Below are 16,678 nucleotides of genomic sequence, written 5' to 3' on the forward strand. Positions count from 1 at the left end.
CGTGAATGTTCGGCGTTTTTTAAAAAAGTCATTGTGTTGGGTGTCGATGGGGTCTGTCTATAAAAGGCTGGGAAAGAAAAAAAATCTCTTACCGGTCCTTCTCTAAAGAGACACCCTCTGGAGCTGAAAGCCTCAAGAACCGGCTCCGCCCCCCATCTCTGGTCGTACCAGCGTCCACGGCCTCTCTGGTGAGTAGGAAGCTACGCTGTCTGTGTCTGCAGTTGCTTAGGTCCGAGAGAGGCATGTCTGGAAGCAGTGAGAAGGGGCATACTCTAAATGAAGCTTCTCTGTCGCTAACCATTTCGGGAATAAGATTGGAAAGTTTCTCCACTTGGGTAACAAACGATTTTACTTTTCATATATTTGGGGACAGGATATTTTTCATGTGCTCCAATACAGCTCGTTTCTTTGCATCAGTCACAGCTGAAAACAGGAAGCCAAACACCCTGCCCCACAAACTTCAAAAAGTTGGGCCAGCTCCCTTTTCAGGGAGCTAGAACTAGGATTGTTCTTGAGGCCCTAATACACTGTACTTAGTCGCTGTAGAGGCACCTGTTCAGATGCCAAGGGCTTTCACGAAAAGTTAGGCAGTTTCCAGAATTTCCTGCCAGGAGCAGTTCTGCAATAGTTCTCATTATATTCGAAGTACTATATTTGAGATTCTTGAAACTTTAAATTCAGATCTATAATTGTTTAAAAAATAACTTTAAAAAGTAGTGTTGTGGTTGCGCATTAAAGCAAAAGGTTTATAATAATGTCGTTAAGGTACTGTATTCCCAACATTGTTACAACCCTAAGAAGTACACTTCTTATATGCATTTTCTAGATGATGAAATGGAAACACAGAGAACTGAAGTGTCTTAGAGCTTTTAAGCGCCCGTGTCAGGATTCTAACCCAGACTGTCTGATTTCTAAGCTTGCCCTCTAAACTCCCGAGTCTGTCTGTGTCCAAGCAGAAGATGTATGCAGCTTGTTGTTGTTCAGTTGCCAAGTCGTGTCCGACTCTTTGTGACCCCATGGACTGCAGCATGTCAAGCCTCTCTGTCCCTCACCATCTCCCAGAGTTTGCCCAAGTTCAGTGAGGTCATCCAACCATCTCATCCTCTGTCGCCCTCTTCTTCTACCTTCAATCTCTGCCAGCATCAGGGTCTTTTCCAGTGAGTCGGCTGTTCGCATCAGGTGGCCAAAGTATTGGAGCTTCCAAAGAGGAAAGTCAAGGCAAGGTCTGCGCATGTTTGTGTATCTTTGGTATTTGTGTGTATTTATGCTATTTGTGAAAGTGTGTATGGAACTAGAAATTAGAGCTGCATGTAAAGCATAGATTATACTTATTTTCACATTGATACTAAATCTTTGTTTTTGCATCTTTTTCAGTTTTAAGTATGTTTCTGCAAGGTCTGGAGTTCTATCTGTATGATCAGTTTTCTGGATCCCTCCTCCCTGCCTTTTGCTCCTCTAGAAGAATATGAAGAGGCATATACTCAGACCTACTCAACCAGCCACCCTGCAAGCAGGCAGGGCTTAATTTCAGAGAGGAAATCAGTTTCTCAGAGCTGTGAGAGCCACATCAGCCTCTAGGAGCCCCTAGGTTCTGGTGCCGCAGGCAAACGCAAGAATCCTGAGGGCAGGAGTCTGTGGTCACAGGAGGACCACGCCACTGTGAGGCATCTCAGCAGAGGCTCTGGCCGCTTCCTCACCAGAAGTGGACAAGGTCATTCAGGAGGCATCATGCTGCAGCAGCTCCTGATCACCCTGCCCACCGAGGCCAGCACGTGGGTGAAGCTGCACCATCCGGAGAAGGCCAAGGAGGGGGCGCCCCTGTGGGAGGTTGTGACCAAGATGTTTGAAGGAGGAGGTGAGAGTAGGCTGATGGATGGGGGGATGGAGGAGGAAGAAGGGCTCTCAGTCTGCTTGGGCAAAATAGGTACAAACATCATTGAAGTGGTCTCTGGGGGAGAAAATTGGGAGAGAGTAGGTCCTTGGGGCTTGTGCTTGTGGCTTTGGGGAAGGAGATAGCTGTGCGAGAAAATGTTGGGCTCTTAAGCACTGGGTCCCTGCGACGTGTGCTCCATGCTGCTCCCATCTCCTGTCCTCGAATAAACACAGGACAAGAAGACAGAATTCAGGGTGCTCCCCACCAGCAGCTGTATAAGTGTGACTTGCAGACATCAGAGTCAAAGGTTTCTACCCCCTTAAGCCCTCCAGTGGTTTTCCTTTATTAGTCTTAGTCTAGTCTCAAACCAATGCTTTTTCTTTCTTTTCTTCTCCCGCTAGAAGGAAGGAATGACATGCTTGGTTACTCTCACTTTACCTTGAACTGTTCTGAGTTCAGTGGGAAGCATGTCCAAGGTTACACAGTATTTGCTGGCGGGTCAGGATAGATGGATGGACAGAAGAATTAGCATAGCTTATGGGGTCTCTTAGTTCATCTTTAACACTTCAAAAGTCAGACAGGGACTTTGTTAAGCATCTTGATGGATGGAAAAATGAATAATGATCTCTAATGCTAATTAGTAATTGATAGAGATAGACACATACCCAGATGGAAAGAAGAGAAAGTAGCCTAAATACATTTTATGGTAAAATTCTTTTGGAAGACAAGAGACAGGAAAATTCTTCTGATTGTATTTATCAGAGAAATTTTCACAAAGCAGATAGCACTGAATTGAGCCTTAAAAGATGTCTATTGTTTTTTATGGAAGAATTAGGAAAAAATACAAAAGTGGGGACCTTGAGGAGTGGTTCAGAGAATGGAGACTATTCTCGTCTAACTGAGGGTTAAGAATGTGGTCAGTGCGTGTGTCCCACAGATAAAGGGTGGTTAGAGGAAGCTAATGCTGGGAAGATACGCTTCAGGCAGATTGTAGAGTGCCATGAAGTCTGTGGGAAGTGTTTGGATTTTTCTTGCTTGGAAGTAGGGAACCTTTGAGGATTTCTGAACAGAGGAGTGGCCTGGTAGGTCAGTGCTTTTGGACCAGCATTGACCATTGGGAAACATTAATACCCCAATCAACGCACTGGAGGTCCTCCTCATTAAGGAGACTCCCATCTGCTCTTGGGTCGCTCTGAATGTCTTTCTTTGTGAGTGTATTCAGAGAAGGGCTGTTTTCAGCAGAACTGCAGGCAGTTTTTCTATTTAATGGGGTAAGGGGTAAGGTAAGATGCAAACTTTCTGGCTCTTTTCCTTCCTCAGCTCTGCTATCTCAGGATGCTGATGAGACCCAGGGAGAAAGTTTAAAGGATGAATTGATCCCCAGGACCCCAACAGCAGACTCCCAGGTGGGCTGGAGTTTCCTGTCACTTTCTTGACATGCTTTTTAGTTTTTAAGATTATAATTTGCCCTTTTCTGGGAAGTTGGGTATATTGAGGCTAATGAATTTAACCAGGGAACTCAGTGCAAGTTAGTCTTGCACAGAAAACGGGTCCACAGTGGTCCGCAGTTTCCCTCCTCTTAGAAAGCGTTTCTTCGGACTCCATGGCGGTCCAGTGGTTACGACTCTGCACTTCCTCTGCAGGGGGTGCAGGTTCGATCCCTGGTTGGGGCACTAAGATTCCACATGCTGTGTGGCCAAAAAACATATTTTTAAAAAAATGTTTCTTTCCAGCCAACATCTAATACGAATTTTTGTAGAGAAAGCAAAATGAATGATTTAATTCTAACCCATAAAAACCAACAGGTACCATTTGAGATTTAAGATAAACCTCAGTTTTTATGAGGATTTTATACTAAAAATCGGGTGACATCTATCGCTTCATGAGGTGGCCCACAGAATAGTGGCATGAGCAGAGGTCAAATAACAGCTAAAGACCTGAGCAGAGAAGAAATGGTCAGGCCATGGAGCACACACATTAGACAGGCTGGGCAGTTACAACAGGGTATAGAAACATGTCCTCACCACCTGGTAGAAGCACAGGTGAAACAGAGAAGGGAAATGTAGAGTAAACGTGAAAGGAAGACTTATTAAAGGGAGACATCATCCGAGGACGGAAGAGTTTTGAGTGAGAACTTGGGTTCTGAAATTAGATGGTACAGAATTTGAACTTGTCTCTGGTATTTACTTGCTCCGTGATTTTTTTTTTTTTTTTTTTTTTTAGGTTTTTTATGATGCCATTTTCTTTAGCTAATTCAGGTGCTAACATCTTTTAGGATTGAAATGCATTCCAGGGCTATTTCCAGTAATATAGAAGAAATAGTAATATTCTAATTATTTGGAGAGTTACCTTATCTCTGCATTCCACTTTTCTTTAATTCTCACCTCCTGACAGTTAAAAATACTGGTGGGATTCTTAGCACTGGGAAAAGATTAAATTTCTTAAAATTGAGGTATAATTTATATATAGGAAAAACACTTAAGAAAGTATATGGTTCTGTTTTGACATTTATACACCATGTAACCAAGTTGAGCATTTCTGCCTCTCAGAATGTTCACTTGTGCCCCTTTCCAGTCAAAACTCTGTTTGGCCCCAGTAGAGAGAGAGTACATGGGATTTCTGCATTATTTCTTACAACTGCATGTAAATCTATGATTAAAATCATCTAATAAATCTATAATCTCAAAATAAAAACTTTAAGAAAGAATCTGTACATGGCAGTGGTTAGGTATCATGCTCTATAAATGTCAGGTTAAGTTGATTGATAGGTGTTCAGATCTACATCCTTGATAAATTTTTGTCTACTTGTTCCATCACTTAGTGAGAGGAGTATTAAAATCTCTAATTATTGTGGTTTTGTTCATATCTCCCTTCAGTTCTGTCAAGTCAAATTCTGTTATCAGGCACATATATATGTAGGATTATTGTCTTAATGAGCTGACCATTTATCATTAGGAAATGTCTCATCATATTCTTTTTCCTAAGCCCACTTTGTCTGATTTAATGTAACTTCTCCAGTGTTTCTAATTATTGTTGGTATGGTATAGCTTTTTTCATTCTTTTAACTTAATTTGTGCCTTTATATTTAAAGTGTGCCTTCTTAGATACAGCTGGGCCTTGCGTGCTTAGTCTGTTAACAGTTACATAATCATTGATATGGAGCTTCCCAGGTGGCTCAGTGGGTAAGGAATCCACCTACAGGATTTCCCTGGTGGCCCAGTAGCTAAGACTCCGTGCTTCCAATGCAGGAGGCCTGGGTTTGATCCCTGGTCAGGGAACTAGATCCCAGATGCCACAATTAAAGATCTTGCATGCTACAACAAAGACCCAGTGCAGCCCCCCGAAAACCAAAACAATCTGGCTGCAATGCAGGACACGCAGGAAACATGGGTTCAGTGTGCTGGGTAGGGAAGATCCCTTGGAGGAGGGCATGGCAACTCACTCCAGTATTCTTGCCTGAAGAATCCCAAGGAAAAGAGGAGCCTGGTGGGCTATAGTCCATAGAGTCACAAAGAGTAGGACACAACTGAAGTGACTGAGCACACAGGCAACCACTGATATGCCTGGAATTTAAGTGTATATTCTTGTACTTTGTTTGCTGTTTGTCAAACCTATTCTTTCATTTCTTTGTTCTTCCTCTCCTGCCTTCTTTTGGATTGTGCAATTTTTTAGTATTCTATTTTATGTCCTCTAATGACTTTTTAAGCTCTACTTTGATTTGTTTTTAGTGGTTGTCCTGGCCATTACAATATGCATTTTAAATGTGTCACAGTTGGATTACTATTATACTGTTTCACAAAGAATATGAAAATCATATTTTCCTATTTACTCTTCCCATTCTTTTTTACTTTACATGTTATATGCCCCATAATACATGTCCTTATTTTTGCTTTTAACAGTAAACTGTCTCATAAGAGATTAAGAAAAAAAAAAAAAAAGAGCCTTTCATATTTGCCCACCTATTTACCAGTGCAGGCTTTCCTGATGGCTCAGACAGTAAAGGATCTGCCTACAATGCAAGAGACCTGGGTTTGATCCCTGGGTTAGGAAGATCCCCTGGAGAAGGAAATGTCAACCCACTCCACTACTCTTGCCTAGAGAATTCCAAGGACAGAGGAGCCTGGTAGGCTCTAGTCCATAGGGGTCACAAAGAGTCGGACATGACTAAGTGACTTTCTTTCACTTTACCAGTTGGAGCACTTTTCAGTCCTTCGTTTAGGTTCTAAGTTTCTGACATCATTTCCCTTCAGCCTAAAGAACATCATTTAGCATTTCCTGTAGTGTGGGTCTTCAGATGACAAATTCTCACAGCTTTGGCGATCTAGAAGTGTCTTTATATGGTCTTCCTATTAGAGGATCTTTTACTGGATATAGAATTCTAGGGTGGCTGTTTTTTTCTTTTAAGCACTTTAAGGATGTTCCATTGTCTTTTGGGTTATATTGGTTCAGATAAAAAGTGAGCTATTTTTCTTATTCTTTCTCCAGATGTGACATGTCTTTTTGTTTATTTTATACTAACTTTTCTGGTTTTCCTGTTCTTCTTTCCTACTTTCTTTTCACTACTTTTATAATCTTCCCTTTTATCTTTGCTCTTCAGCAGTTTTAATGATGTACATAGACATGGTATTTTGAATTTTTTTTTTTTTGGTGGAGGATTTGCTGCCTTTTGCATTTATGGGTTGATTTTTTTTAATCCAACTTGGAAATTTTTCAGCCTTTATTTCTTCAAATATTCTTTTCTTCTCATTCTTCTCCTTCTGAGATTTTAATTACATGTATATTAGACCATGTAATACTATCTACCCCCCCCCCCCGCTTTTTTTTCTTTTTCTCTTTTGGTGCATCCATTTGAATACTATCTATTGACCTGTGTTAAGTTTCATTGATCTTGTCTTCACTAGGGTCCATCTGATGTTAAGCCCATCCAGTGGATTTTTCAGATATTGTATTTTTCAGTTGTAGAATTGTCTTTTAGTTCTTTTTTGGCATTTCTATCTCTCCTCAATTACCCTGGCATTTTGACCTATTACATCCATATTTTATTGTAAACTCTTCAACGTATATTTTAATAATTGCTTTAAATTTCTTGTCTGCTTCTCCCAGTGACTTGGTGACCTAGGTCTTTGCTTCTTATGTTTTTATTTCTTGATTATAGGTCAGATTTTCCTCCTTCACTTGCCTAATAATTTTTTATTATGGTTCAGATATTATGTATAAAAGAACAGTGGAGGATGAAATATACATAGATAGATCCATTTCCCCATCAGCCTGGAAGGACATTGGTATTGAGAATAACTACGATGGCTTCCAGTTTTTAATGAAACCTCAGATGTGTGGCATCCTGGCCAAACATCTGCAATTTCATATTGTTAGAGCAATCATTGTATTGCTGGGAGTTGCAACTTTCTACAAGTTTGCTTTGGTGAACCAAGAAAGACAGAATAAAGGACAGAAGTGGCAAGGACCTAACATAAGCAGAAAAGATTAAGAAGAGATGGCAAGAATATACAGAAGAACTGTACAAAAAAGATTTAATGACCCAGATCATTGTGTTGGTGTGGTCACTCACCTAGAACCAGACATCTTGGAGAGTGAAGTCAAGGCAGCCTTAGGAAGCATTACTACAAACAAAGCTAGTGGAGGTGATAGAATTCCAGTTGAACTGTTTCAAATCCTAAAAGATGATGCTGTTAAAGTGCTGCACTCAATATGCCAGCAAATTTGGAAAACTCAGCAATGGCCACAGGACTGGAAAAGTCAAGTTTTCATTCCAGTCCCAAAAAAAGGCCATGCCAAAGAATGTTCAAACTACTGTACAGTTGCGCTCATTTCACCGGCTAGCAAGGTAATGCTCAAAATACGTTAATCTAGGCTTCAACAATATGTGAACTAAGAACTTCCAGATGTTCAAGCTGGATTTAGAAAAGGCAGAGGAACCCCGAGATCAAATTGCTAACATTTGTTGGATTATAGAAAAAGCAAGGGAATTTAAAAAATCCATTTCTGCTTCATTGACTATGCTAAAGCCTTTGACTTTCTGGATCACAACAAACTGTGGAAAATTCTGAGAGAGATGGGAATACCAGACCACTTTATTTGTCTCCTGAAAAACCTGTATGCAGGTCAAGAAGGAACAGTTAGAACTGGACATAGAACAATGGGCTGGTTCAAAATTGGGAAAGGAGTATGTCAAGGCTGTATATTGTCACCCTGTTTATTTAAGTTCTATCCAGAGTACATCATGTGAGATGCTGGGCTGGATGAATCACAAGCTGAAATCAAGATTGCCAGGAGAAATATCAACAACCTCAGATATGCAGATGATACCAGTGTAATGGCAGAAAGTGAAGAGGAACTAAAGAGCCTCTTGATGAAGGTGAAAGAGGAGAGTGAAAAAGCTGGCTTAAAACTCAACATTTGAAAAACTAAGATCAGGGCATCCACTTCCATCACTTCATGGCAAATAGATGGGGGGAAAATGGAAACAGTGGCAGGTTTTATTTTCTCCTGCTCCAAAGCAGGGCTCCAAAATCACTGTGAATGGTGACTGCAGCCATGAAATTAAAAGATGCTTGCTCCTTGGAAGAAAAACTGTGACAAACCTAGACAGTGTATTAAAAAGCAGAGATATCACTTTACTGACAAAGGTCCATTTAGTCAAAGCTATGGTTTTTCCAGTTGTTGTGTATAGATGTGAGAGTTGGACCATAAAGAAGGCTGAGCCCCAAAGATGCTTTCAGACTGTGGTGCTGGAGAAGATTCTTGAGAGTCCCTTGGACAGCAAGGAGATCAAACCAGTCAATCCTAAAGGAAATCAACCCTGAATATTCATTAGAAGGACTGATGCTGAAGCTGAAGCTCCAGTACTTTGGCCGTCTGAGGCAAAGAGCTGATTTATAGAAAAGACCCTGATGCTGGAAAAGATTGAGGCAGGAGGAGAAGGGGGCAACAGAGAATGAAATAGTTGGATGGTATCACTGACTCAATGGACATGAGTTTGAGCAAACTCTGGGATAGAGTGAAGGACAGGGAAGCCTGGTGTGCTGCAGTCCATGGGGCAGCAGAGTCGGACATGACTTAGCGACTTAACAACAACAAACAACAAGAACGCAGGCATATGCAGATTCTGCAGAAAGTATGGTTCTATGAAAAATTTTAAGGTAATGAGAAAGGCTGGTCTCTTTCAGAGTGCAAAGTAATTTCAGGATGTAAAAAATTTCTTTGTGTTGAGTTGCATGAAATTCATCCCTGACCTGTGTTTGTAAACTGTGAAGCATGAATATCTGGGCTATGGAATAGATTCTCTTGATAAACAATTAATAAATGTATATATATGTAGATAGATAGATATAGTCTGTTTGTTTTGTCTGTTCTGTTTATTTGCAGAAAACTCTAAGCCTTTTCCTCTTGACTGGTGGTTAAGGTGAGGGACTGATTATTCATATTTTTCCTAGAGCTCTGGCTGAGCTCTGGCTGAGATGCACTTTAGTTTGATTGAATTCACTGTTTTTCTTTTTTCGGTTGCATTGCATGTGGGATCTTAGCTCCTCAACCAGGGCCTGAACCCATACCCCCTGCAGTGGAAGGTATGGACCTTCCACCACCAGGGTCCTTGATTGAGTTCACTTCTGATTAACCCAACTACTAGCACCCCATGCCATCAGTGCTGAAGGGCTGATCCTTTATTATCTGTTCAGTATTTGAGCTAAGGAAGAGCTTGATCACAGTTCCAAACCGTTTTGTTCATCTTGCATTAAACTCCAGCAGGGCCCCAGAATTTCAGCCCTGGAGGAATACATTGGTCTTTGTGACAGTAAGTACTGAAAGCCTCTCTCCCTGTCCCTTGGGCCCTCTGGTCTCATCTGCTTCCACTTGCCCGCCTCCAGCAATGCTGGCCACTCTCCTGCTCCTCAGACAAGCCAAGGATATGCACTCCTCAGGTCCTTTGTTCCTGCTTGGAATGCTCTCCCCTCAGATTTCCATGTGGTTCTTTCCTACTGAGTTCATGTCTCTGAATATCACCCTTTTAGGAAGACTTACCCTAACACCCTACACGAAAGATCTTCCCCATCCTCACCGTGGCTCTCCCTGGTGCCATTATCCTGCTTCATTTTGTTTTTTTCTAAGACATGTATAATAACCATCTGTCCTTTCATATATTGTTTATAATAGTCTCCAGGGAATTACCAAACAGATCCAGAGGAGACTTCCAGTAAAACTAATTTAGAATCTCTCAGAAGACTGTCAGAACATATTAGATCTTGATGGAGGTGGTCTCAGGCTGAAAAGGAATATATTGGATATTCTAGGAACTGTTGACCTTCAAAGACATATCTGTGGACTTCACCCAGGAGGAGTGGGGGCAGCTGGCGCCTGCTCACCGGAATCTGTACCGGGAGGTGATGCTGGAGAACTATGGGAATCTGGTCTCAGTGGGTAAGGACAGGCTGCACATACATCCAGAATCCTGCCTATTAACAGGATTAATATTTAATTTAGTATTAATAATTCCTAAATTATTAAATGCGGTAGATTCCCTGGAGCCTGGCCTTGGGTTCTGTATTGGAGATGGATGTTGCATACCTTTGAAAATCAAGCCAGAACATATCTGAATCTCTTCCCTTCAGGGAACACTTTACTTTGTAGATCAAGAATAGGAAAACATGCTGTGGTGCCCCTTTCCATCTTCAGAGACCCTAAATACCTGAGGATTGAAACTACATCCCAGGGATGGTTCTTTGACCTCAGCATAAATATTCATACCCTTTTTTTCACTCCATAAGCAGGTTGTCAGCTTTCCAAACCTAGTGTGATTTCCCAGTTGGAGAAAGGAGAAGAGCCATGGATGACAGAGAAAGAAGGCCCAGGAGATCCCAGTTCAGGTGAGCCAAGGCAGATGGTGCCTTTTAATATATAGGCCAGAGTGCCCAGCATCTTCCCAGGCTGCAGAAAGGCTGAGTGGGTGGACAGGCATGCTCTGAAGTAGATTTCATCCCTCTGTCTGCAGTCCTTTTCTTCATCTGACCTAGCAGAAGTCTCTGGAGTTGGAGGGAAGATAAGTCTTCTCTTCATTAAGGTTTTCCTTCTTTCTTCAATATCCTAAAGTCTACCAATTGAAAGCTCCTTTCCCCATGCTCTGAAATGTGCGTAGTAGTCTCTTCTCACGGAAAGCAGATCTCTTTTCCAGACTCTCACTGCATTCTCCAGATCTTTAATCTTCTCTCTTGCATCCTATTTCCACTTTTCATCAACTTTCATTTTACAATCTTAACTTTGATTCTCACTGTCCTTTGAACTAAAGTATCCTTATTTATTGTAACAAATGTTTTATGGAAAAGCCTGCAAGAAAAATGACCATGGGATTCCTTCTCATCAAATCCAGTGATCTTTAACAATCTTCTTAAACTTCGCTTTTATTGTGAAATATTTTAGACATTCAGAAAGGCACAGAGAACATTACAATAAATTGCTATTAAGTACTTTCTACTTAGATTAAGAAATAAAACAGAGTTTAAACCCCAGTACTCCCATCCTTGCTTGTGAAATAACTAACTCTTCTAACTTGAAACATTGTCATTCCTATATGTGTCTTCATATTTGTATTATATGTGTATATTCCCAAGCAATATATAACATTATTTTTTGAATTTATTTTTAATTGAAAGATAATTGTGTTTATAATATTGTGTTCATTTCTGCCATATATCAACATATATCAGCCATAGGTATACATATATCCCCTCCCTCTTGAACTTCCTTCCCACCTCCCACCCCATCCCGCCTTTCTAGGTTGTCACGGAGACCTGGTTTGAGTTCTCTGAGTAGCAAATTCCTACTGGCCATGTGTTTTACATATAGTGGAGTATATGTTTCCATGCTTCTCTCTCCATTCATCCCACCCTCTCCTTCCCCCCACTCACTTATTTCCGTAAGTCTGTTCTCTATGTCTGCATCTCCATTGCTGCCCTGAACATAGGTTCATCAGCACCTCTTTCTAGACTCCATATATATGTGTTAATATACAATTTTTTTTCTCTTTCTGACTTCCTTCAGTTTGTATAATAGGCTGTAGGTTCATCTACCTCATTAGCACTGACTCATGTTCCTTTTTATGGCTGAGTAATAGTCCATTGTATATATGTACTACAGCTTCTTTATCCATTCATCTGTCGATGGACATCTAGGTTGCTTCCATGTCCTAGCTATAGTAAATACTGCATCAATGAACACTGGGGTACATATGTCTTTTTCAGTTATGGTTTTCTCAGGATATATGCCCAGTGGTGGGATTGTTGGATCATATGGTAGTTTTATTCCTAGTTTTTTAAGGAATCTCCATACTGTCTTGCACAGTGGTCATTTCAATTTGTATTCCCACCAACAGTGCAAGAGGTTCCCTTTTCTCCACACCCTCTCCAGAATTTATTGCTTGTAAATTTTTTTGATGATAGCCATTCTGACCAGTGTGAGGTGATATATCATTGTAGTTTTGATTTGCATTTCTGTAGTAATGAGTGATATCGAGCATCTTTTCATGTGTTTACTAGCCATCTGTATGCCTTCTTTGGAGAAATGTCTATTTAGGTGTTTTGCCCACTTTTTGATTGGGTTGTTTTGTTTTTCTGGTATTGAATTGTGTGAGCTGCTTGTATATTTTGGAAATTAACCCTTTGTCAGTTGTTTCATTTGATATTATTTTCTCCCATTCTGAGGGTTGTCTTTTCACCTTGTTTATAATTTCCTTTACTATGCAAAAAAATTTCAGTCTAATTAGATCCCGCTTGTTTATTTTTCTTTTTATTTCTGTTACTCTAGGAGGTGCATCATAGAGGATCTTGTGACTTATAGCACATAAATTACTACTTATAATACTGTTTTGCATATTCTTATTCTTTAAAAAAATGGTATATGTACTTCTTCCACTTGCTTTTCTCATTCAACACTGTTGATATTTATCCATATTATTCATTCATATTTATCCATATCATTCATTTCCATTGAGTTAATAAAGCACAATTTATCCATTTTCCTGTTGATAGAAATTTAGAGGTTTCTAAATTTGGGGGTTACAGAGATACTGCAATAAAACTTTGTGTATGTGACTTCTTGTGTAAGTATTTCTCTGAGATATTTGATAGAAGCAGACTTATTGGGTCATAGAGCAGATACACCTGTATGTTTCAGGAAATTTTTCTTCAAAGTAGTTGCACCAGTTGGTACTCCCATCTGAGAGTTTTGAGAGGTTCCGGAACTCAGCGTCTTTGTCAACACTTGGCGTTGTCAAACTTTCACATTTTTATAAATTCAGTGGTTGAATACGATGTCTTGTGTTTTTAATTTTCATGATTACTAATAAGAGGGAGCATGTTTTTCATGTTTGTTAGCCATCCTTCCAGGATTTGTTTTCTGCATGGCAGTCAGACACTTTACTGTCTGAGCCACCAGGGAAGCCCTTCTGTAAATTACCTGTTTATATCCTTTGCAAATCTTTCTATTATTTTTTCCTTATTGATTTATAGAAAAAATATATATTATTTTATATCTTTAAAATTTTATTTTCCATGTTTAGGTTTAAATCTGTATATATTTTATATATAGTGTGAGGTGAGGCTCTAGTTTAACTTTAAACATGTGGATAATAAGCCCAAGAACCATTTATTGAATAGTTTAGCCTACTGGGTCACCTGCCAAGTTTCTTTATATGCCTGAGTCTATTTCTGGGCTCTATCTGTTCTGTTCCATTTTTCTATCTCTAATGTCAGACTGTCTTAATTACTGTATTTCATAGTGAGATTTAATATCTTGTTCTTCAAAATTGTCCTGGCTGTTGTTAGCCCCTTGCTTTTCCGTATGAATTATATTTACATGCACACAAATTCTCTGGTGGTATTTTGATTGGAATATATTGAATCTATAGATCAATTTAGGGGGGAATTAATGTTATGATATTGAGTCCAATTGTCCAGGAACATGGTATATTGTTCCACTTATTGACATTTTCTAATTTTTTAAAATAAATTTTCAGGATTTCCCCCCATAAAAGTCTTGTATACATTACACATCTTTTGTCAGATTCATCCTGAAGGACATACATTTTATTGCTATTCTGTTTTTTTATTTTTTAGCCACACTGCATATCTTTTGGGATTTTAGCTCCTTGATGAAGCACTGAAGCTTTGAAGCATTGCCTCTCACCCTCAGTTGTGAAAGCTTACAGTCCTAATCACTGGACTGCCAGGGAATTCCCTCAAACCTATTTTCTGAACTAGCTGGAGTAGGAAGAGGGAAATCTTTTTATCTTTCTGAGAATGTTTTCCAAAAATAGTTATCAATTAAAAAGACACTGTTAAGACATAGCCCTGAAATATTATTTTTTAGTATTAATAGAAAGAAAAAGATTAAAATGTTCAAATTTTTACTCTGTATATAAAATCACACATTGACCTTGTTCATTGTGTCTTAATTTCCCATTACCTCTCCAGGCTACATAACCATATTTAAATACACTCAGAATTTAATGGAATTTCTGTGGTACTCCAGTGGTTAAGACTGCATGCTCCCAGTGCGGGGGGCACAGGTTGTATATCTGGTCAGGCCTCATGCGAAAAATAAATATATTCAAAATTTCATGTACTTTATATGTATTGTTATCTAAATCTGTATTCCATACTCAGGATAATAATTGACTTTTAAAAGCATAATGAATATGAGTTATTTGCATTTTTTCCATTTCTTTCAGACTTGGAGAGTAAAACAGAAACCAGTGCATCAAATGCAAAATACAACATTTTACAAAAACAGTTATATCATGGCATGATGATGGAAAGGTTAATGAGAGATGATGTCATTTATTCCACATTGAAGAAAGTCTCAAAATATGATGACGAGTTAGAAAAGCACCAGGATCACCATGGAAGAAATGTGAGACAAACCATTATGATCCATAAGAAGAGAAGCCAAGAAACTTACAAATTTGGCAAAAATATTGTTAGTTCAAATGTTGTTATAGAACAGAGGCTCCGTAAGTGTGACACACCTAGAAAGAGAAACAAATGCAAATCAGATTTGATTACTCATCCAACAAGTTACGTAAGAGTGAAAACCTATGAATGTAATATATGTGAAAAGGCCTTCAAACAACCCATTCACCTTACTGAACACATGAGAATTCATACTGGTGAGAAACCTTTCAGATGTAAAGAATGTGGTAGGGCCTTCAGTCAAAGTGCGTCCCTTACCACACACCAGAGAATCCATACTGGTGAGAAGCCCTTTGAATGTGAAGAATGTGGCAAAGCCTTCAGACATCGCTCGTCTCTTAATCAGCATCATAGAACCCACACTGGGGAGAAACCCTTCATATGTGATAAATGTCAGAAAGCTTTCAGCCAGAACATTAGCTTGATCCAGCATTTGAGAACTCATTCTGGAGAGAAACCCTTTACGTGCAATGAATGTGGGAAAACCTTTAGACAGATTAGACACCTTAGTGAACATATAAGAATTCATACTGGGGAGAAGCCCTATGCATGCACTGCATGTTGTAAAACCTTTAGTCATAGAGCTTATCTGACGCATCACCAGAGAATCCATACTGGGGAGAGACCCTACAAATGTAAAGAATGTGGGAAAGCCTTTAGGCAGAGGATACACCTTAGCAACCATAAAACTGTTCATACAGGAGTGAAAGCATATGAATGCAACCGCTGTGGAAAAGCGTACAGGCATGATTCATCCTTTAAGAAACATCAGAGGCATCACACAGGAGAAAAACCTTATGAATGTAATGAATGTGGAAAAGCCTTCAGCTATAATTCATCACTTACTCGACACCATGAAATACACAAGAGAAATGTCTTCCAAAATCATATCTGAAAACAGATTATGTACCATGAGAACAAAAGCTAAGTCTAAACCAGTAGCTCTGTGCTTTGAATTTTAGGACTCTAAATTTGAGAAATTGACATAATGATGCCAACTTCTAGTTTTGCTCATTGTGTAAATAAACACTACATTGATAACTACTATTTACTAATACCTCCACACAAAGTTACTTAATCGAGAATAAAAGATGGCCCTTCAAATTAAATTCAACAATATAGAAAATTTTGTACATCATTATTTTTATAATTTCATGGTAGATTAATAAATTATTTTTCTTGGGCATTCACAGATACAGACCAGCATTTGGAAACTGCTGTTTAAAACATCACCACCACCCCTACTTTTTTAATTAAAATTTTATTTTTTTTAATGGGGAAACTCTTCACATGGTATAAATTTCAAAAGGTATGGTCAGTTTTGTAAGTGAAAAGCCTTTCTCCATCCTCCGCACAAAATTCTACCTACAGGCAACCATTTTTTATAACTCATATTTTGTACACCCTTCTAGAGAGCTTTCTGTTTAAATCCAAAAGAATACAAGCATACATTTTTTTACTTTTAAGCATAAATGGCAGCTCCCTAGACAAATGCATATTACTTTTATTACTTCACTGTGTATCATGGAGGTTATTCCATATCAGTAAACAAAGTGCCTACTTGTTCTTTTTTTAACAGCTGTTTAGTATCCCATGGTTTGAATGTACTTTATTTAGCCATTTCATTGTAGATGACCTTTTGAATTTCCAGTCTTTTATTTATATAATTTTGCAGTGAATACTCTTACACATGTTTTTGTTTCTTACATGTAAGAAGATGCAGAGGGTAAATTCCTAGAATGGGAATTTCTGTGCTAAAGGGTATGTGCATCTGTATGATGGATACTGCCAAACTGACCTTCAGAGAGGTTGGACTAACTTATTT

General features: G+C 39.2%; 1 protein-coding gene across 3 annotated transcripts in view; it reads left to right on the forward strand.

Moving 5' to 3' along the window:
- ZFP69 (ZFP69 zinc finger protein) overlaps window positions 1-15,979 on the forward strand; it is a 44,533-nt gene extending 28,554 nt beyond the window's left edge. The window contains exons 5-11 of one of the 3 annotated variants that reach the window (XM_060395954.1): window positions 109-188; window positions 827-1,223; window positions 1,375-1,855; window positions 3,194-3,279; window positions 10,183-10,309; window positions 10,660-10,755; window positions 14,613-15,979. In XM_060395954.1, the coding sequence (XP_060251937.1) occupies window positions 1,729-1,855; window positions 3,194-3,279; window positions 10,183-10,309; window positions 10,660-10,755; window positions 14,613-15,748 (1,572 nt within the window). In that variant the 5' untranslated portion in view covers window positions 109-188; window positions 827-1,223; window positions 1,375-1,728 and the 3' untranslated portion in view covers window positions 15,749-15,979. Of the gene's footprint in view, window positions 1-108; window positions 189-826; window positions 1,224-1,374; window positions 1,856-3,174; window positions 3,280-9,640; window positions 9,687-10,182; window positions 10,310-10,656; window positions 10,756-14,612 lie in introns of those variants that run through there. The other 2 variants (XM_027968363.3, XM_027968369.3) reach the window with 2 other exon arrangements.
- The last annotated feature ends 699 nt before the right edge of the window (window positions 15,980-16,678 follow it).

The sequence above is a fragment of the Ovis aries genome, chromosome 1, assembly GCF_016772045.2.
Source record: "Ovis aries strain OAR_USU_Benz2616 breed Rambouillet chromosome 1, ARS-UI_Ramb_v3.0, whole genome shotgun sequence".
NCBI lineage: Eukaryota > Metazoa > Chordata > Mammalia > Artiodactyla > Bovidae > Ovis > Ovis aries.